Source organism: Bos mutus, chromosome 26 (assembly GCF_027580195.1).
Source record: "Bos mutus isolate GX-2022 chromosome 26, NWIPB_WYAK_1.1, whole genome shotgun sequence".
Lineage (NCBI taxonomy): Eukaryota > Metazoa > Chordata > Mammalia > Artiodactyla > Bovidae > Bos > Bos mutus.
The window spans coordinates 30,482,179-30,504,053 of NC_091642.1; the positions used below are offsets into that span (position 1 = coordinate 30,482,179).

A 21,875-nucleotide genomic window follows, 5' to 3' on the forward strand; every position below is an offset into this window, starting at 1 on the left:
ACTGAGCAATCCAGAATGGAGAAGGGACCCAAGGCCTTAGCCATTTTTCCCTTGTAGAATTCATCTTACTGATAGAAAAGAGCTCATTCAGTCCTTCAGGAAATACTTAACTCCTCTGTACTAGACATTTTTCTAGACTCCAGGAGTATAGCCATGTCCCAACATGATTTCCTGTTGTTCCATAGTTTACAGTCTAATTGGGAAGAGAAGGGGCAAGATTTTTAAAAAGATGAGTTCTCCTTTACCGAGAAGTGAGCTTTAGTTGCTGTTTGATAGTTACAAATTCAAGGTGCTCTGGATTGCTGATAGGGTTTGGGGGCTCATCAGGATATAGGCCACAGGTGAAGTTAAGAGAATGGATGAAAGTAGGATGAATACAGTTGTAAGCTGAAGAAGACTACCTGAGAAATATCAGTATTTAAGGAGTGCCTGGAAATCGAGTCATCCAAGAAGTACATGGGAAAAGAGCAGAGAGAGAGTGATCACAAGAGAATGCCTTATCTTAGAAGCCAAAGAAAAATAACTGCTCCTATACACTGGGCACTTACGGCCCAGACACTCTTACTTAATCCTCATAAGATAGCTATGAGGTAGGTATTATTACCTCTGTTTTACACATGAAAAAACAAGCTGGCAAGCTTCAAGATGATAGAGCCTGAAGGTAACCAGCCAGGATTTTTTTTTTTTAATTCAGAAAAACCTCAAAAAGTGAACTATCGGAAACAACTCAGTTCCTGCAAAGATGGCCACTTAAGGGTCTTCAGCATCCCTTCATAGCTCTTCCAAGTAAGAATTAGGGATTTTGGCCCTACCTATGCCTATCAGATACACTCCAGAGCCAGATGCTGCCCACTTAGCAAATGAGGACTTCATTCTGTTTGGATAGTCTGCCACAATCTGTGTAGTCTGCCCAGCTAGAAGGGACATGCTTTTGGTGGTACTGTGTGCCACCTTCAAGACTGATGCTCCAGCTCCATGGCTAGCAAGCATATATGGGAATCAGAATTTTGGATACTACACACAGGTTAGTGGTGAACTACTATACAACATGGTTTGTATCTTACAGTGTTCAACATCCTGGCTGCAATATTCAGGGATCTGGGGGACAACAGACATTTGCTATAACAATGTCCATTCAGTGCTTTCAAAACAGCAACACTACTGTGGTGCACCTACTGTATCCACCTTAGAAGTCTCAACATGCTACATCTTTAGTGGCAGTCATGTCACAAAACGTTAGCTGAATTCTAAGTTCACAACCCAGGCTGCACAAATGATGGTCCAAGTGCACATAATCTCAAAGGAGGGGCAAATGACCAGGCTTAAGGAAACTCTCACTTAGAGAATTTGATTCCATGCCGATATACCTTGGAGTGACTGATGAGATCAACTTCCATGAAGCGTACAACACTCAAAGCGAGAATGGGGAGTTGGCGCCCCTATTCTAAGGCAGTCTGCCACTCGGACGCACTTAATTACTGTTGCACCAATAGCTATCGGAAGCTTGCCTCCAGCTCTGCCTGGCGTGTCGGAAACAACCCCACAATGAGGAACTTCCGTGCTGGCAAACCCACAACTGGAGGTACGCCTGACAGCAAGCTCCGTGAGGCTTTTAGGGAAAAGCTCCCGAAGTCAGGCGGAGCATTCTTTACTCCGGAACAGCGTCACATCCTTGAGTTGTTTGGGGTTATAGGGGAGATCCTAGAACAGGTGCATACGAAGTCATTTAAGAGAAGAAAAGAAAAATGAACTATGACGCCTAATGCATCAGCGGGCCTGTTAGCGCAGAATTCTTTCTAGTTCTTCGGATTTCCCAATATTTAAATCCTCGGTGGCCTTTACCAGTGGCAGCTCAGCGGCTGGTGGGGCTGGAGGAAAGGTCTGAAATAAGGTGAAGCGTAGACAAGGGTGGGGACAACCTTAAGTTTAGAAAAGACGAATACGGCAAAGACTGACTTGGAAAGTGATTTTAAGGGAATTGTTTGGAGAGCTTATATTTTTGAAGATTGGGAAAACACATGTGGGTTTTCTCAGCTATGACGATGCCTAGGGAACTTTTTGAGAGAGGGGATTTAAAGTACCCACCCTCCTCCCTACCGTTTCGCCGGCGGGGCTCGGGGCGGGCTTTTTCGCTGCCGCAGTTACCGGAAATGACGCTTGCTTCTCGCGAGAAGAAAGACGCGCGAGCCTCTGCGGGCCCGGAACCGGCCTCGAAACAGTGGCGGAGCCTCAGGCCGCTCGCCCTCCCGCCCCATGGAGCGGCCCCCGGGGCTGCGGCCGGGCGCGGGCGGGCCCTGGGAGATGCGGGAGCGGCTGGGCACCGGCGGCTTCGGGAACGTCTGCCTGTATCAACATCGGGTGAGGCGGGGCGCGCAAGGGAGCGGCGGTGGGTGTTTGTCAGGGCGCCTGTGGAACACAGTGCCTGTCAGTACGTGAGAGATTGTCGGTGGGGCAGTGTCGTGGGCCAGTGAGCCTCAGTATATGTGTGTGTGTGTGTGTGTGTGAGAGAGAGAGAGGACAGAGGACTGATTGTATTTGTGAGCCTGGGATTGAGTCCGAGGTTTATCTGAGTTCTGGGCAGTGTGTGAGAGAGAGCTATTAGGGAGAACTTTTGTTATGACTGTCAAGATGTGTTTACCGAGCGTGCTGGCACGTACGTGTCCCTCTGAATATAGTCAGGGTGTGGGAGGTACACACATATCAGAGTGTGCACATATTGTGAGCACAAGTGGCTGAGAAGATGGGGCTGCCTGTTGGAATGTGTGTGTTTTTTGTGTGTGCTTGCAGGGCTTGTGATGTCTGTAGGGCCTGGAGTAGACAAGGACGGTGTCATAGTGGGTCTGCAGTCAAGCTTTTGGTTTCATTGGGTGTTGGGGCTTTGGAATTGGGGATGCTTTCTAAGTAGGGAACACCTGGTGAAAATGATCGTGGATTCACAAGGGGAGGAGATAGAGGGTGAGGTCCTCTAGCAGGTGAAGACAGTTAACATTAGACTCGGAAATTGTGCTTCAATTTAACTAAAAATAACTGAAAATGTTTAACCATGGTAGCAGCATCTAACGATCATGTGTGAGCCAGTCTTTTCATATACCAATAAAAGCTATGAACCTTTTCCCCAGACAAATGCACAGACGCACATGCATGCAGCCTTATGCACTGCCTTTGAGGGGGTCGGTGCTCTCTTGAGGGCTTCCCAGGTGGTGCTAGTGGTAGAGAACACGCCTGCCAATGCAGAAGACAGAAGAGACACGGTTTGACCACTGGGTCGGAAAAATCCCTTGGAGGAGGAAATGGCAACCCACTCCAGTGTTCTTGCCTGGAGAATCCCAGGGACAGAGGAGCCTAGTGGGCTGTAGTCCATAGCGAGGCAAAGAGTTGGACACAATTGAAGAGACTTAGCACAGCACATGCTCTCTTGAAGGACATTTTCAGACCCATTAGCTTTATAGACCCTGGAACAATATTCCCTGCAGTATAGCTTTTATTTTATCATATGTAAAATGGTTATAATAATGTATATACATCATGAGTCTGAGAGTTAAATAAGATGTTTATAAGTGCCACGCCCATGGTAAGCTCTCAGATGTTAGCTCCTGCTGCTGCTGTGTTGTTGCTGTTGTCATCATCTTCATCATCATTAACTGATGTTAAAAAAAGGAAATGTCAAGATAAAAGTGGTGTTCTCGAAGATTTTTTGTAAAAGGTAAATCTTTCTGGAAAAACATATAAGACAAGATGAACAGTTAAGCTGTTTCTAAAATGTATTGGCCTATGACCTAAGAAGTGGATTCAAGAGGGGGAATCATGATTTGCTGTCCTAAGAAGTATGAATGTGAGTAGAGAGCTCACAGCATAGGGAGGGGTAGGGTAGATGGGAGTCTACCTGGGAGGATTAGGTCTGTTTGTGTGGCAGTTATACAATGACAAATGTCACTGATATAACAGGAAATTTTGTGAAGCATGTTTCTAGTAGAGCATAGGAGAGAGTCTTGGAGAGAGGGAGAAAGGAAGGTGAAGGACCAGGCATTAAGTACTTTGACAGCCAGACAAGTAGTAAATTTAATAATTTTAACTATCAGACACAAGGCATTCAAAGAGTAAAGAGAGGGGGCCAAGTACATTCCAGCAGAATGTTGCCTGTGGCTTTGTTATCAACCTGCCCATCAGTCTGGTCATAAGAAAAAGGAGTTTGCATGCTCGCCTGTTTATGTGACTGCTTTGCTTGGTTCCTGGCTGGGGATGAATGAATACATTAAAATTTAAAAAAAAATTGTGATGGAATATATATAACATAAAAGTTACATTTTAATCCTTTTAAAGTGTACTGTTCAGTGACATTGTATGTTTACATTGTTGTGCAACAGCCATCACCCTCTATTTCCAGAATTTTTTCATCTTCCCAAATTGAAACTCTGTACCCTTTAAACAATGAAAGAAAGAGCAAGTGTTAGTTGCTCAGTCCTGTCTGACTGTTTTCGATCCCACAGACTGTAGCTCGCCAGGCTCCTCTGTCCATGGAATTCTCTAGGCAGGAATACTGGAGTGGGTTGCCATTCCCTTCTCCAGGGGATCTTCCTGACCCAGGGATTGAACCTGGGTCTCCTATATTACAGGCAGATTCTTTACCATCTGAGCCTCCAGGACATGAGTCTTTAAACAATAATTCCTCCCTAATTTTCTCCTCCCAACATACCAGAGGATGTGTTACCAGAGGATGTGTCTTTGGAATTCATCACTGTTTAAATGAAGAGATTTAGCTTCCTCTAGAATCTTAGAAATCTCTTGGGAACTTTCCAGATATTCACAGTGGCCCTTCCCCAGAACTGGGACATTTGACAACTGAGTCTGTAGTGAGAAGAGAATACTCTGTGGTAAGACTTGGAAATAGTATCATTACTTTTCCAATTAGAGCTTTGAGTTTGGCTTTCAAATCCTTGTGTTTTGGTGGAAGCCACATTTCAATATTTCACCTACCCCCTCTTAAATCACAACGAGAAAGAGAAAAGGATGTAATATGGTTTATTTAACTGATTATTGGGTAGCTGACAGCTGATGGTACCAGAATCAACAAAAACAGTATTTTCTTCCCTCAAAGAATTTCAAGTCTAGTGAGAGAAGTAGACACAGAAACACTTGAAGTACAATGTGGCAACCTATATAATGAAGGTATTTGTAAAGTGATGTAGAAGCATGGTGAAATAACCAAAGAACTCTTCCTAGGATATAGGGTGGCACTTCTCACAATGTGTTTGGAAAAACTAATCTTGTAAAATGCTTTGAAAAAAGGATACTGTGGTCAATACATTCTATGCTGTTGCTGCAAAGTCGCTTCAGTCGTGTCCAACTCTGTGCGACCCCATAGATGGCAGCCCACCAGGCTCCCCCATCCCTGGGATTCTCCAGGCAGGAACACTGGAGTGGGGTGCCATTTCCTTCTCCAATGCATGAAAGTGAAAAATGAAAGTGAAGTCGCTCAGTCGTGTCCGATTCTTAGCGACCCCATGGACTGCAGCCCACCAGGCTCCTCCGCCCATGGGATTTTCCAGGCAAGAGTACTGGAGTGGGGTGCCGTTGCCTTCTCCGAATACATTCTATAAATGATGCATATAATGTTTCTTCATTGGAGAGTCATAACCCACAATAGCATATTAAAAGCTCTGTGAAGTCCTATAGTAAAGAAACTAATAGAAACTAATTTAGCTTCCCGCTGCTGCTGCTAAGTCACTTCAGTCGTGTCCGACTCTGTGCGACCCCATAGATGGCAGCCCACCGGGCTCTGCCGTCCCTGGGATTCTCTAGGCAAGAACACTGGAGTGGTTCCCATTTCCTTCTCCAATGCATGAAAGTGAAAAGTCAAAGTGAAGTCGCTCCGTCGTGTCTGACCCTCAGCGACCCCATGGACTGCAGCCTACCAGGCTCCTCCATCCATGGGATTTTCCAGGCAAGAGTACTGGAGTGGGGTGCCATTGCCTTCTCTATAATTTAGCTTAGTATTTTCCAATTTTTTATTGTGGTAAAATATACATAACATTTGCCATTTAGCCATCTTTAGGTGTACAGTTCTGTGGCATTAAGTACATTCACATTTTGTGCAGCCATCACCACCATTCATCTCCTGCCTATTGCTGTTACCTTTTTTTTTTTTTTTAAAGCACCAAACTCTTCTTTTTTTGTTTTGCTGGACATGTATAAACTTTCCACAGAGCATTCTCCGTGAAAAGTGAGGAAGACCTTCAGAGAGTAGCTGAAATATAAACTGAGAGGTTGAAGGATACTTTAGGATGAAATCTTTTTGAAATAGATAGCTTTCTGCCTTACTCATATGAGAATTTAGGACTTAATGTTGTTCATGGTTGTACCAGATTGACTCCATAGTGGTAAAAACGTACACAGGACCTAGCAGCAGCTCAGCATCTACTCATAACGAGAGGCTGAAGGAAGGGAGGACGCTGGTTAGGTTGGGCTGTAGTCTGGCCTAGTTCCTTACTCTCGCTCTATACATCAGTTATCTCATTTCTTGCCGGCCCCCATTTCAGACCATCCTATACAAATTGTGTCTTGCTTCCTGTTCCTGGGCTGCATTATTACTGTTGCCAGAATGTGATGAGGTTTGGCTGCTTCCTGTAATGTACATCAGGTTGGGTTTAATTTCAGTTAGAATTGGCTAAATTACTAGTCATAGAGGCAAGAGCTGTTAGGTCCGTTTTCTAGACATGGAAATACACAACCATTGTTAGGAGTCTTTCAATGTCATTTGAAATGCAAAAATTAGGAAATAGTTTTGGAGTTTTTTTGTATTAGATTTGGTCATATTAAAACTATTTCCTACTGTTGAGGCAGGGAGCCCTGAATTATTCTCCGCATTCTAGTTATGTGGGAACCTGGAACCGTTTGTAGCTGCCTTGACTAAATTCAGAAAGGGGTTGTTGGGGAGACAGAGTCTTTTTATGTTCTAGCAGCATGTATGAGATGGTGTTCTGAAGAGATCTGTTACAGGATCAGCCTCAGTAACTTTTTGCTTGTGTGCTTTGGTGTTTGAAGGTCAGTTTAAAAGCATTAGTTTAATAGTCTCATGGCTTACTTGGCAGAAGCATTGGCTCAAGAGAACTGTGGATAAATATGTTTAATTAGTAAAGCTAAAAGAGTTTTGTTTCCCTAAGTTGGCATTTCTTTGATAGCAAGTAAATCTGCTGCTGCTGCTGCTGCCAAGTCACTTCAGTCGTGTCCGACTCTGTGCGACCCCGTGGATGGCAGCCCACCAGGCTCCCCTGTCCCTGGAATTCTCCAGGCAAGAACACTGGAGTGGGTTTGCCATTTCCTTCTCCAATGCATGAAAGTGAAAAGTGAAAGTGAAGTCGCTCAGTTGTGTCCGACCCTCAGCGACCCATGGACTGCAGCCTTCAAGGCTCCTCAGTCCATGGGATTTTCCAGGCAAGAGTACTAGAGTGGGGTGCCATTGCCTTCTCCGAGTAAATCTGCACAAGAACCTAATTTATAATCTTCTGTTTAATTAGTAAAGCTAAAAGAGTTTTGTTTCCCCAAGTTGGCATTTCTTTGATAGCAAGTAAATCTGCACAAGAACCTAATTTATAATCTTCTGTTGATTTTCTATTTTGGCAGGAACTTGATCTCAAAATAGCAATTAAGTCTTGTCGCCTAGAGCTAAGTACCAAAAACAGAGAACGGTGGTGCCATGAAATCCAGATCATGAAGAAGTAAGTGTACTTGATGACTTAAGTTTCCCCAGTTTTGCAACCCACCCAGATGTCATCATAGGGAAGGAGGCTAGGAATCCATTCTTCTTTGAATCTTTTGGGGGGCATATTTTTCTCCTTCTCATTAAATATGTGTGTTTTATTTCAAATAATAACATCACATCATGCTTAAGTAGGTTTTGTTTAAATAGTTATCTAGGTAATAATAGTATAATATTGAAGAAAAACAAAAAGCCCTTCAGGGAACTTGGAGTTTTTTAGAGCATGAGCCACCATTTCCTTGCATGGCCTTGCTGTAAATTTTTCTATGCTCCAAAAACATAAAATAAAATGTCAGCTAGGTATTATCAGACTCAGCTTTCTGAGGGCAGAATCTGTTTCCGTTGGGTCTCAGGCAGTGCTTATCTGTTATACTTTATAGTTAAATAGCGGTCACTACTTTTAATTAAAAAAATTTTTTTACTCTCACCTACTTTTGTTAAATAGTATATCCATTGCTTTGTAAAAAAAATTATCCTTAAGCTTAGTGGGTTAAAACAACAGAAGTTTGGTGTCTCACACTTTCTGTGGTTTAGGAATTTGGGAGTGACTTAGGTGGTTTTGACTCAAGAGATGCCTCCTGAAACATCTCAAAATGTTGACTGGGGCTGCAGTTATCCAAAGGCTTGAGTGGGGCTGGAGTATCCACTTCAAAGCTCCTTTAGTGTCTGTTGGCTAGAGGCATTGGTGCCCCATCACATGTGCCTCTCTTTCCATAGGGAAATTTGAATGTCTTCATAACATAGCAGCTAACTTTCCCCAAAGTCAGTGATCTGAGAGAGAGCGAGCAGGCGGACATATTTTTATGATCTTCCCTCAGAAGCTACACTCTATCCTTTCCAAATAATTTCTATTTGTTAGAAATCAGTCCTTTAATATAGCCTTTACTTCAGGGAAAGAGAATTCAGCTCTTGAAGGGAGAAGTGGCTATGTTTTAAAACATCCACAGGTAGAATGCTAATAAGGGCTTACCCATATCTTCTCGTTGTCACAGCAACCCTGTGTTTAGGCATTATCTCTTTGCTAAAGAAAAAGTTGAAGCTTATAGTCATATAACTGATAGGTAATAGACTCTGGATTTGAAATAAGCACTTTTTGACTTCAGAGTTCTCAATGCATTTTAATGGTTTTCAAACTTGGCTATGTGGCAGAATCACTAGAAAAACCTTTTAACAATACAAATCCTCAGGCTCTACACATGGAAATTCTGTTTCTTTAGGTCCCTGGGCCATGGGAATCTATTCCAGTTTGGAGACCACTGTGTGATGATGATGGTGATATGATATATTACTAAGTTTAAAAAAAGATGTTAGGAAACATATATAATGTGATTCAATATTTATTGAAAAACATGTATTTGTACACAAATTAAAAACTTTTACACAATATCAATTTTTAATTATACAAATGAGAAATTAGAACATTATAAATAAAGTCAGTCTTTCGTCCCCTCACTGCCCCCAAATAACTACAATTTCAAACTCAGTCCCTTTTCACTGGAAACAAATTTTTTATTATAATGCTTTCCCCTTGTTAGGTTGAACCACGCCAATGTTGTAAAGGCCTGTGACGTTCCTGAGGAATTGAATTTTTTGATTAACGATGTGCCTCTGCTAGCAATGGAATATTGTTCTGGAGGAGATCTCCGGAAGGTAGTGTGGATGTTTTGATGAGATAGTAAATCACGAACTCTAGCAGTATTTGAATCCCACTCAGTACAATAATCTAGAGTAAGAGTCAGTAAACTATGGCCTGTTGTCTGTTTTTGTGGCTGCTTTCTTACAATAGTAGCAGAGTCGAGTAGTGGTGCCAGAGATTGCATGACTTGGAAGCCTAAAGAATTTACTCTCTTGGCCCTTTACAGGTAATGTTTGCTGACCCCTGCTTTAGAACATGAATATTTTTGTTGGTGGTAGTGGTGTTTGCAGGATGGGACTGTACTGATGGTTTTAGATCACAGTGTCAATGTGTAAAGTGTTGATGTTTCTCTGTTGCAAATCTTTCCCATCTCATTTTAAATCTACCAGTTGTTGTTGTTGTTCAGTTGCTAAGTCATGTCCAACTCTTTTGTGACCCCATGGGCCGTCCATAGGATTTCCCAGGCAAGAATACTGGAATAAGTTGCCATTTCATTCTCCAGGAGGTCATCCCCATCCAATAATCGTAATCAAACCCATGGCTCCTGCTGTGCCACCTTGGAGCTCTTTTTATATATTTAAAATGGCTATTATTTTAAATATCCTATGACTATTTTTATATATTTATCTGTGAGATTTTTCAACCTTGTAAAATTTCAAATACCTTCTCCCATTATTTTTACTTGTATAAATTTTGTCATGAAATTTACATGTCCTCTGTGTGGATTTGGTAATTTTTCCCCCTTATGTTTTCTTAATCATGACTAATTTTCTTATTCTCTCAAAGTATAATGGTTAATGTATCAGTATTACTGCCCAGCAACATTGGCAATATACATTTTTAGGTTTTTTTTTTTTTCTTTAGCTACTCAACAAACCAGAAAATTGCTGTGGACTTAAAGAAAGCCAGATACTTTCTTTACTGAGTGATATAGGTATGTAATCAGTATGAAAATTCCATCATAATTTAATGCCCATTTGGTCTGTACGAGTCTGTATACTGCTTGGCAATTAGAATTGTTGATAAACTATACAAAGCATAGGTTTTTAAGTATAAGAAATTTTTGATCTTTAAGAAATTATCAGAAAAATTTAAGTATTACTGTTGATGCTAATTTAAAACTAGGATATTTTGTTTTTTATTTTTTGTGTTGTCTGTGTCCATTTGACTAATAGATATTCTAGTTGCTAAAAAATAAAGGTTGTGAAATTATCTTATGTATTCCTTCCTCCCTGATTAACATAGTAAATTTATTTACCAGGGACATTGCTTCTCATAGGCATCGGTATTCTTAAGGTGAAATCTCTTTTTAATCAGAATTACTCCTGAAAAATTTCTAAAATAACCAGGACATAGGCCCTTGGAGAGAGCTCAGAAGGCCAGATTATGTTTCTCTATGTATTTTGATTTGTTTATTTTCTTAGGTTATGGAGGCCAAAGTCTAGTTGAAGAGGTTGAGTTAGGTCAGAAGTCCAATGATAATACTGGGATTTTTTTCAATTGCTTGTTCCATTTCTTTTTAATATTAATTTTCATAAGTTAAATGGGAACATATTGTAATTCTGCTGTCTGATTAATGTTACTGTATTTTTGTGGAGAAAATTTGAGTGTCTATAAAATCATTAATCATGTAGTTATGATGGTCCATATAAAATTGAGCATCAGACCAGATCTGTACAAAATGAGTTGAATTTTTTTATTTCAGTGTTTTTTTTTATTACCTCAAAATACATTTTAAACTTTATTTAGGATCTGGGATCCGATATTTGCATGAAAACAAAATTATACATCGTGATCTAAAACCTGAAAACATAGTTCTTCAGGATGTTGGTGGAAAGGTAGGTAAACCCTGAAGAAATGTTCTGTGCTAATTGAATAGAGTCTCCATGATGTAGTTAGTCTTTGCGGTTTGGTGCCCACCATAGCATTCTGTACTTCTTTATCCCCGCCCTCACTATACTGAACTGTGGTTTTTTGTTTGTCTGTCTCCTCTGCTAACATAATAGCTCCATTAGAGAAGGAGCTACATCTGTCTTGTTCATTTCATTTTTCCAGCACAGTATCTAGCAGAGCTAGTAGGCAGTAAGTAATTTGTTAATTTGTATGTTATGAAGTACATCCAAAAAACATACCCTTAGTCTTCTTTAAGAAAAAAAAATATGTTTAAAGTATGTTTTCATATTTAAGAAGAACAAAACAAAGTCAGTCTCCTCCCCAAAGTCCTAAGTTTATTTTTAATTAAAATTCAAAACCTTGATTTCTCAGATTCCTGAAAGAGTCATCTTGAGAAGAACTAGAAATTGTGAATTAATTCTTGGAATATTTATTTTTATCCAAGTAATTTGAGCAGTTTTCTTGCTTTTAGTGCCTAAATTCCATTCCAATAAAGACATAAAGCCAAGAATGTGAACCTTGAATTGGATTGTATGGCCTTAGGTTGTGAAGATAATGATCAGTTGGCAGTGATGAAACCTTGGTGCTTCTTCTCTTAGGAACCTTTTGTGTATGCTTTGCACCGACTATTTGCTTTTTGTTTATGTATGTATCCTGAGACTTTAGGATGTTCTTGAAGTTAGATAGGTGTTTACTCATGTTGATCCACTCTTAAGATGGTATGATGCTTCTTATAAGTTTGGAAGTCACCCTGCCTGTGCCTTCCAGTTTAACGGATCAAGCTTATTCTGAATATACCAAAATAAAAAATTAATAGCCAGTCTATATCAGCATATTAAAAAGCAGAGACATTACTTTGACAATAAAAGTCTGTCTAGTCAAAGATATGGTTTTTCCAGTGGTTATGTATGGATGTGAGAGTTGGACTGTAAAGAAAACTGAGCATCGAAGAATTGATGCCTTTTGAATGGTGGTGTTGGAGAAGTCTCTTGAGAGTCCTTTGGACTGCAAGAATATCAAACCAGTCAATCCTAAAGGAAATCAGTCCTGAATATTCATTGGAAGGACTGATGCTGTACCTCCAATCCTTTGGCCACGTGATGCGAAGGACTAACTCATTGGGAAAGACCCTGATGCTGGGAAAGATTGAGGGCAGGAGGAGAAGGGGATGACAAAGGATGAGATGATTGGATGGCATCCTGACTTGTCTATCAGACATGAGTTTGAGTAAGCTCTGGGAGTTGGTGATGGACAGGGAAGACTGGTGTGCTATAGTCCATGGGGTCGCAAAGTGTTGGACACTACTGAGCAACTAAACTGAACTGATTTAGTTTTTTACTATATGTCAGACACTGTTAAATTATTTTCATTATCATTGAATCCTAATAGCAATTCTGTGAAGTAGGGATTTTTAGGAATATCATTATATAGGAAACTGAGAGGAATAACTTGATCAAGGTCACATAACTATTTATCTACGTGGTAGAGCTTAGGCTTGAAACATGTTTGTCTTATTCCAGAGCCATGTTCTTCACCACCTCCCTCTCCAGAGCATTATAAGGACCTTATTCCCTTTCATTTTCAAGTTTTTCAGCCATTTAATACTTACTGTTTTGCAGATTATGCATAAAATAATTGATTTGGGATATGCCAAAGATGTTGATCAAGGAAGTCTTTGTACATCTTTTGTGGGAACTTTGCAGTATCTGGTAAGACACATATTGTTTCTTTGAATTTAAGTGTACAGCATTATTCTTATTTCTTAAGGTTGTGAATGTAATAGTTCAAAACTCAAGTAGCTTTTCGCTTATAGTGTTGATGTTTAAAGCATTTTTTTTTCTTTTTAAGGCCCCAGAGCTCTTTGAGAATAAGCCTTATACAGCCACTGTTGATTATTGGAGCTTTGGGACCATGGTGTTTGAGTGTATTGCTGGATATAGGCCTTTTTTGCATCATCTGCAGCCATTTACCTGGTAAGAAATGAGACAGAACTTTGGTATGCTTAATGGGAGTGAAATTTTCAGTACCCCTCTGGCTGCCTTTCTTTAAATGGTATAATTACTTTTTAACACAACTGAATAAAATTAAAAGGCAAAAATATCTCAGGTTGTCAACTGAAGTAGCTTTTGTTTTTATAGGCATGAGAAGATTAAGAAGAAGGATCCAAAGTGTATATTTGCATGTGAAGAAATGACAGGAGAAGTTCGGTTTAGTAGCCATTTACCTCAACCAAATAGCCTTTGTAGGTATGTATATTTTAGTTGAGGAAGTTTGACTCATTTTCTTCAGGGATGTCAGTAAAGTTGTTGTCTGCTTCAAGTAGCATTATCCATTGGAACTTTTTGTAATGATGGAAATGTTTTATATGTATGCTGGCCACATGAGTCTGTCTGAGCAATTGAAAGGTGGGTGGTAAGACTGAAGAACTGAATTTCAAATTTATTTAATTTTAATTAAGTATAAATGCAAATAGCCACCTGTGAATAGTGGCATCCGTATGGACAGCCATACGGATTACCAACACTATTTGTGTTGATAGTGGAAATAAGAACTGCCATTCAACTGATTGGCTTAGGTGCTAAGAACACTCTTAGAATACTGTGATGAATGGGTTCCTTAGGAAATGGAAGTGAAGAGTTGCCCGTAACTAACTTGCGCATGTGGGTTTGGGATTTTTTTTAATGGAAAAAAGTTTGTCACCTGTCATTTCATGAATTATTTGGAAGTAAGATATAATATCATACAAATAACGACAAAGGATATGGACAACCTATACAACCACTTTTTTTACAAAACTAAAAGAAAATTGGAATATAATGATTTTTATCCTATTTTTGTATGTTTTCTAGTTTAATAGTAGAACCCATGGAAAACTGGCTGCAGTTGATGCTAAACTGGGATCCTCAGCAGAGAGGAGGACCTGTTGATCTTACTTTGAAGCAGCCAAGATGTTTTGTATTAATGGATCACATTCTGAATTTGAAGGTTAGTTTGAATGGGGGTCTACTTCATAAGACTTGCATTGAAGTTAACAAACTATTGGAGAATGGACATAAATATATTTTAATAGTGCATTTCTATTTCTTTAGTAAGCTTTCTCAGTTTTACTTCTAAGTGGTCTTATTGATCACTCCTTTGAAGTATCTTTTGGATTTTCCCCCTCTCTCATATTGGTACCAGTTCACCTCGTTCATTTAGGTCTAATCATATTGGATTTGGTTTGGTGAGGAAGGTTCCTACCTGGCTTTTTGCCTCTACACTTACTTTCCATCCTACAGTCCGTACAGCATGAACTGCCTGTTTTATTTTTTGAAAAGGCTTTTTGATTCTCCAGTCCAAGAAACTGATTCTGCCTACCAAATCAAGTCTAAACTGACCTGCTTGGGTTTGTGGGGGTTTTCTTCATTTAGGTCTACCTCATCCAAGTGCTTGTTTCATTTCTCTTAACCCTTTACTTCACTTAGGACCAGCTTGTCATTGCACCTTATTCCATCAAGCCCATTATCCATTTTTGTGTTGACAGATGCTGTTCTTCTGCCAGACTGATATCTATCGCTATATATCCCCTCACCTGTACTGGCACATATTCAACTCTCCTTTTCTCCAAACTGTGTCTACCTCACAGTGCATCATTTAATCATTTTTATTATATTCTCTAGTTGTTTCTCATCTTCCATTCATGCCTCTCCATATAGATTGTCTTCTTTAATGCTGAGATTGTTTTTCTTACTTTTATTAACAGTCATCTATCCTACCACCACAGTGTTCCTATGCTGGCATTCTGTACAAAGCTGGACACGTACCAGATTCTCAGTAAATATCCATTGATATGAACGAGAGGTTCTATTATGCTGTATATGTAGAAACAACTCATCTGTGATCTTTTCGTATTTGTTGATTGCTTGTGGTAGATAGTGTTTCTAAAATGTAAATGAGAAAGTAGTAGTAATGTAAGGTTTTACTCTTACCTTGATACACTTCATTAAATAGGAACTTGAGGCCATGTTGATGTCATTCTTGGCTCACATTGAAAAGACAGCTGGTGTCGTGATTTGGTTTTCTTTTACTGTGCCACGGAGTAAATCATCCCCCAGCATGTTAGACAAGCAGGACTTGGTGACACCTTTTAGTTCTTTGTTGGTTTCAAAAATTTTTGTTTTTTTTTCTCATATTTTTCAGTCTTTTCATGGTAATCATAACATCATTTCTACTTGTAAGGAGTCTGTGAGCATGTGCTTGTTTTACAGAGCATGAGTAAGGAGTCCTCCTTATGTGTTTTGTGTTCTGTAGACTTTAGTTCAGTTTGTAGCACTGAACTGTATATCTGTGAATCTAGGCAAAATATATATATATATTTATATTTATTTGTAGTTTAGGTACAGTAACATCTTCTTTAAAGGATCAGTATTGCCGTGAGGTTTCAGAATAAGGTGTGTGTAGGGTACTAGTCATAGTAGTTCAGGGTTGCTTCTAGGCATAATAATAAGACTGAGTTTCGAAGGATAAGGAAGTGTTAATCTGGGGGAAAGATTTGCAAGCAGAGGAATGTCATGAGCACAGAAGCATGAACTGAAGAATAGGTTGCTATTATTATAAGACATTTTTCTAAGGTATTTATTGTTAAAGGAGGGAATGACATAAAGAAGAAATCAGCATAGCTAGTGGGAAACTGCTGTATAACACAGGGAGCTCAGCTTGATGCTCTGTGACGACCTAGAGGGGTGGGGAGGGAGGGAAACTGAAGAGGGACAGGATATATGTGTACTTACAGCTGATTCACATTATTAAACAGCAGAAACCAACACAGCATGGCAAAGCAATTATCTTCCAGGTAAAAATAAATTTAAAAAGTAAGCTCATCCCGTATTTCTGGGGGGAAAAAGAAAGAAGAAATCAGTAAAACAGTTACTGAATTATTTCCTTTCCTTAAGAAAAGTTTGTAGATTCTGATTACATATTTTTCTAAATATTTATTATGAAAAACTTTAAATATGCAAAAAAGTTGAAAAAAGTATACTGAATATTCTTTGCCACCTCTTTCATGCCTGTAAGTATAACTATATCCTAAGAGTCTTTACTTAGCTTTCTTTTTTTCCGTATTACTTTTCCTCCTTTTTTTGACAATTTCTTCAGTTATATAACGTTATATAACTTTATATAACGTTATATAACTTTATATAACTTTAACTATAAACTGAATATGGATAACTTCCAAATTTATCTCCTTAGTTGTGACTGCAGAGTATTTGTAACTACACTTGGTGGTCCCACTGGCAAGCAAGACATGATTCATGAAAAACTGAGCATGTTTGCTCCATTAACTGCTTCTACAGCTTTTCCTCTGCTGCTTACTTGCCCCATCACCCTTCCGTCACTTTGGCTGTCTGACTATTCCATCTCCCTCAATCTGCATATCCAGTTATTTTGTACAGTTTATTTTTTGAATGTTTTACCAATTTTGAACTTGTTAGGTTGTCAATTTAGAAAGCCTTCCACAGTTCATTTTTGCTTACTGAATAAATTCCAAATGCTTACATTGACATTCAGAATCTGTCTTGGTCTCATTTCATCCTACGCTTTTAGTCTTATCTCCTATTTTCTCCTAAGGGGGCATCATTTTAGGTACTTTTGATTATGCTCATCCCTTTCTAGTTCTCTGCCTACTTTGTTGGTTTTTGCCTAGAACTTTTCTTCTTTCAGGCTTTTCTTGTTCTAGTCATTCTTCCTTTTCAAAGTTCAGCTCAAATAGTACCTCCTTATAAAGCACACCTTTCCTCCCACCAAAGAATCTTCTTTGGAATCTGCACAGTACTTTATATCATTACACTACCTATTGCATTTTGCCTTGTCTTTTAGTTCTTTTATTGTGTCTTAATATCTTTTATTTGACTGTTATCCTATAGAGGGCAAGGATCATTAAGTTACTCAGCTTGCATATCCACTACTAGCACAACACTCTTAGTAGTTTGTACCATAGTAGATACTTAGCAGATATTCAGATGAACGAAAGAATTCATTTAGGTTGTATTTCCTCTCCCTTTGTTTTGCTCCCTTCTATCTTGGCTTTGGTAGTGGGATGCTGTGAGAACCCCATGCTAGTTTGAAATATGCCCTCTGTAAAAGTAAATGTCCACTTTAGGATTTTCATACTGTGTTTCTGCTATTGATCTTAGTGGCCACTGTCACAGGATGAAATCTACCTAGGCTGGGAAGGAATGGCAGGTCTCAGCTGGTATGCTTGTATTGTAATCCATGTCAACTTGAAAGACTCCCTTCTCTTCCCTCACCTTTTTTAAATTTAGAAGTTATTATATACTAAAGGGAAGTTAGTTCTTTACCTCTGTGATAAACATTTGTATCATCGATAATTCTAATCATTTGCATCCACTAGTCAGTGTAAGGCATTGGGAAAACATAGGTATTAATTTCGTATGGCTTATCTAAGGGCAGTAGAAGGACAAAGATTTAAAATTAGATTGTGTTAAGAAGACTAACATCTAACTCTGTAACTATCCTTGGTTACCTCAGTAGAGCCCTGCCTGACTCAGTCTCACACTTACTTGGCCTGTATCTGGCTACTTTCAGTGGGACTTTTAAGTGAGAAGTTCTCAGAGCTCTGGTTTCTGTTTTGCCAAAAAGGAGAGTAGAAGAGCTGATTAACAAGATGTTATGTGAAAGCAATTAGCTTGTGGCTGGCATCTGTTAGGCAGTTAATAAAGTTTTCCTTCTAGGTCAGTGATACCTTTCTCAAAAGTAAATGTTGCTTATTTAAATTGGAGTTTTTCTTTCTTGATTTTATACATCCCTAGAATTTTCACACTTAATTCCTAGGAACTAACTATCCTAGGAACTATCTGTTTCAGTAGAAAAGTAAATTCTACTCTTTAGTTTTCAGAATGTCATAATTATAGAAAATTTCACTTTGGAAAATGATTGAATCTTGTTTAATGCAGAGATGATGCTCTTAAGTAGCTAGCACTGAATCGTTTATGTAACAAATAATCAAAGTTATTTCTCTTTTTTCTTATTTAAACAGATAGTACATATCCTAAATATGACTTCTGCAAAGATAATTTCTTTTCTGTTACCACCTGATGAAAGTCTTCATTCACTACAGTCTCGTATTGAGCGGGAAACTGGAATAAATACTGGTTCTCAAGAGCTTCTTTCAGAGATGGGAATTTCCCTGGATCCTCGGAAACCAGCCTCTCAGTGTGTTCTGGATGGAGTTGTAAGACAGTTCTTATATACCTAGAGTATAAGAAATCTCTTTGCATAGAGGGATTGCATGCGCTGCATTTTTGATGTCTATTTGGAATCATTGGGGGAGTGGTTCACATCTTATAATTCTTTTAGTTTTATCCTACTCATTATGCTTATTGCTTTGCAAGGTGAAAAGGTAGAAATGAAACATTGGTTATTTTAAACTGTATGTGACATTCTCTTTGGTGCCACTTCCATCCTTTTTTCCCCCCTTTTTGTCCTGAAGCCTATAACCTTGAAATTAGACCAGCAGTCTCATAGGTCCTGTCAGAGGATGGATGGATGGTAATAAATGATTCTGGTCATGACTCATTTCATATTTTCCTTTTTTAACTTTGTTGAGGCATATTTTATATATCATACAATTTAACCATTTCAAATGTACAATTCAGTTTTGTTTTTTTTTTTTTTTAGCAAACCACCCTAATTGCACAGCCATCATCATAAATCAGTTTTAAAACATTTCCATGTCTTTAAGTTCTTTAACTACTAGTATCCATTCTGCCCAGCCCAGAAAATCACTAATTTACTTACTACCTTATATAGATTTGCCTTTTCTGAACATTTCGTACAAGTGGAATCATATAATCTCTTGTGTCTCATTTCTTTCACTTACTGTTATGTTTTTGAGATTTCATTCATTACTTCATTCCTTTTGATTACTGAAAAAGTATTCCCATTGTATGTTGTTGTAACTTTTTGCTTTTGTCCTTTTGGGTCTGGTGACTGTTTTCACTTTAGTCCATACTGCTGTTACTTATATTTCTCAAATAAAAATTTAGACCTTAAGTCTGTGAGATGTATGCTAATGAACTTGACTTCTCTGTTGGCATTTCAAAGTAGGAAATTTGGTGGTTAGGTACTTAGAGAACCTAGAATTTTCAAGAATCTTTTCTTCTTAATTGTTGGTTTTTTTTTTTTTTTCAGAGGGGCTGTGATAGCTATATGGTTTATTTGTTTGATAAAAGTAAGACTGTATATGAAGGACCATTTGCTTCCAGAAGTTTATCTGACTGTGTAAATTATATTGGTAAGTATAGTTCATTTACTGACTAAGCTTTAAACCTGAAGTAATATAATTTTGACACGACATGATTAGTAGAAATGGTTCTTTGGTGTTTCTGTTCTGTGTCATACTTCAGGATTCTATATGTGCTAAAAGATGGGTTTGTATGGTTTGGAAGGTAAAGAGGTAGATTTTAAATCACCACCAGACCCCTCATTTGGCAGAAGATGACTTTCCTATGAATATGACTCTCACATGAAAAACTGAATCTTCACTATTAATTAAGCCACTTTTTAGTTTCTTCTTCACTACTTAAGCATGTTCAAATACTTCATTTTATCCTATGAATACTTCTTAATGTTCAAATGATTTCATTTTTCCTCAGAGAATTAATGTTTTCTACTAAAGAAGTTAAGTGGTTAATTTCTATCTACCCTAAACTAAAAACAAGCATATTATAAAATCAAGGATAAAATTGGTCACAAGGGCTGAAATTATGTAATCTTTCCTTTTCATTAGTTTAAAAAAAAAAGTTCTAGATTTATAGAAAAATTGAGCAGATAGGACAGAGTTCTTATGTTATTCCCCTACACATATAGTTTCCCCTGTTGTTAACATCTTACGTTATTATGGTATTTTGTTACAACTAATGAACCAATAGATTATTATTAACCAAAGTTCATACTTTATTCAGATTTCTTTTAATTTTTATCTGGTGTCCTTTTTCTGTTCCAGAATCCCATCCAGAATACCACGTTACATTTGTCCTGTCTGCAGTTCTTCAGATTTTCCTTATTTTTGATGACCTTGAGATCAAATATGTTGTAGGATGCCCCTCTGTTGCAATTTGCCTGATTTTTTTTTCTTATGACTAGGCTAGGATAATGGGTTTTTGAGAGAAAGATCAAAGAATTCAAGTACCATTTTGGAAACATTATATAAAGGGCACATACTGTAAACATGATTAATGACTGTAGTGTTACCTTGCTCACATGGCTGAAGTAGTCAGCTTTCTTCAGTGCAAAGTTTAGTCTCACCCTCTCCTCCTTTCCGTACTCTGTGGAAGGAAATCACTATGCAAGAATCCACACTTAAGGAGTAGAGTTATATGCCTCCTCCTTCAGGGTAGAATATCTATATAATTTATTGAAAATGCTTCTGCTTACATGAATTATCTCTTCTCTCCCATTTATTAATTTATTTAATCATTTATCATATAAATCTGAATTCATGGATATTTATTTTATATTATAGATTATAATCCAATACTAGTTTATTTTGTTATTCAAATTGTTGCAGCTTACCTTAGAAGCTCTTTCAGTTGATTTCCTATGCCTCTTCTACCTGACCCATTAGTGAGGGTGTTTTTGTTTTTGCTTTTGTTTTTTTAAGCATTTCCTTACTTTTTGGTACCATGTAGTATTCCAGGCCCATCTTTTAAATTTTCTACCATAGTCCTAGAATTGGCCATTTCTCCAAGGAGCCCTGGTTCCTTTAATTGAGAACAGCGTTAGAAATAAAAATTTGGATACTTGGTATGCTTCCTGCTATGGGGTATCATTTTTGGGCACTTTCAGACTTTTTTTTTAAAGTATATAATTTTGTTCTAGACTCACTTCCCCCAGACTATTTTTTTTAAGTGTGTGAGTTTTTATTTTGTTTTGTTTGTTTGGTCTGTCAGAGGAAGCCTCAGGATTAAGTGTGGGTATATAAAAATAGAAGAGAAGTTAGTTGAGGCTATTTATCATTATTAGGGGAGGCAAAGATTTTTCCAGATACACAGCTTTATTTGTTTGACATCTGTTTCAGATAATGTGTTTTCTCAATGTGAAACCTAGTGTAGCACCCGTTCTCTGAAGATTTTCATTGGAAAAGAATAATGGAATATAATCACCACCTTAAAGTATGAGATGAATCTCTCTTCAATCTTGGAGAATTTTATAATGTTAAAATGAAATTTCATTGAACTTAATACCTACCTGCCATGGTTTTAGAAAGAAACATCCCCTTTGCCAAAGAAAAGAGATTATCATAAATAGATAATTTCATAAGTCTTACATTGAGAAAGGCATATCTTTTTTAAAGGCATATTTACCCAGTGTGTTTTTCTGAAGCTGGGTTGGTAGTTCAAGAGATGAAGTTTGTTATTCAGAAGCAAAAAAGATTATAGCAGATTGTGGAGTACTTGGGACTTAGTTTAGAACTTCAAAGGAATAAAGAATTTGGATTATTGGAGAGGAAAAAAAAAAAAGAGGATTCCAGATTGGAGAGAAACAAGGAAGAAAAAGACCGATATAGGAATAATTGTAAGCTTTGTGATT

General features: G+C 38.2%; 1 protein-coding gene across 3 annotated transcripts in view; it reads left to right on the forward strand.

The window, feature by feature from the left end:
- The first annotated feature begins 2,152 nt into the window (after positions 1 to 2,152).
- The window catches only part of CHUK (component of inhibitor of nuclear factor kappa B kinase complex), a 42,406-nt gene continuing 22,683 nt past the window's right edge, over positions 2,153 to 21,875 (forward strand). The window contains exons 1-11 of one of the 3 annotated variants that reach the window (XR_011462822.1): positions 2,153 to 2,358; positions 7,621 to 7,715; positions 9,292 to 9,406; positions 10,257 to 10,326; positions 11,142 to 11,230; positions 12,905 to 12,994; positions 13,134 to 13,258; positions 13,424 to 13,531; positions 14,135 to 14,270; positions 18,322 to 18,516; positions 19,476 to 19,578. Coding sequence is in view for 2 of the 3 variants with exons in the window: in XM_070364046.1 (XP_070220147.1) it covers positions 2,254 to 2,358; positions 7,621 to 7,715; positions 9,292 to 9,406; positions 10,257 to 10,326; positions 11,142 to 11,230; positions 12,905 to 12,994; positions 13,134 to 13,258; positions 13,424 to 13,531; positions 14,135 to 14,270; positions 18,322 to 18,516; positions 19,476 to 19,578 (1,231 nt within the window). In the remaining variant the exon portion in view is untranslated. The remainder of the gene's footprint in view (positions 2,359 to 7,620; positions 7,716 to 9,291; positions 9,407 to 10,256; positions 10,327 to 11,141; positions 11,231 to 12,904; positions 12,995 to 13,133; positions 13,259 to 13,423; positions 13,532 to 14,134; positions 14,271 to 18,321; positions 18,517 to 19,475; positions 19,579 to 21,875) is intronic. The other 2 variants (XM_070364046.1, XM_070364045.1) reach the window with 2 other exon arrangements.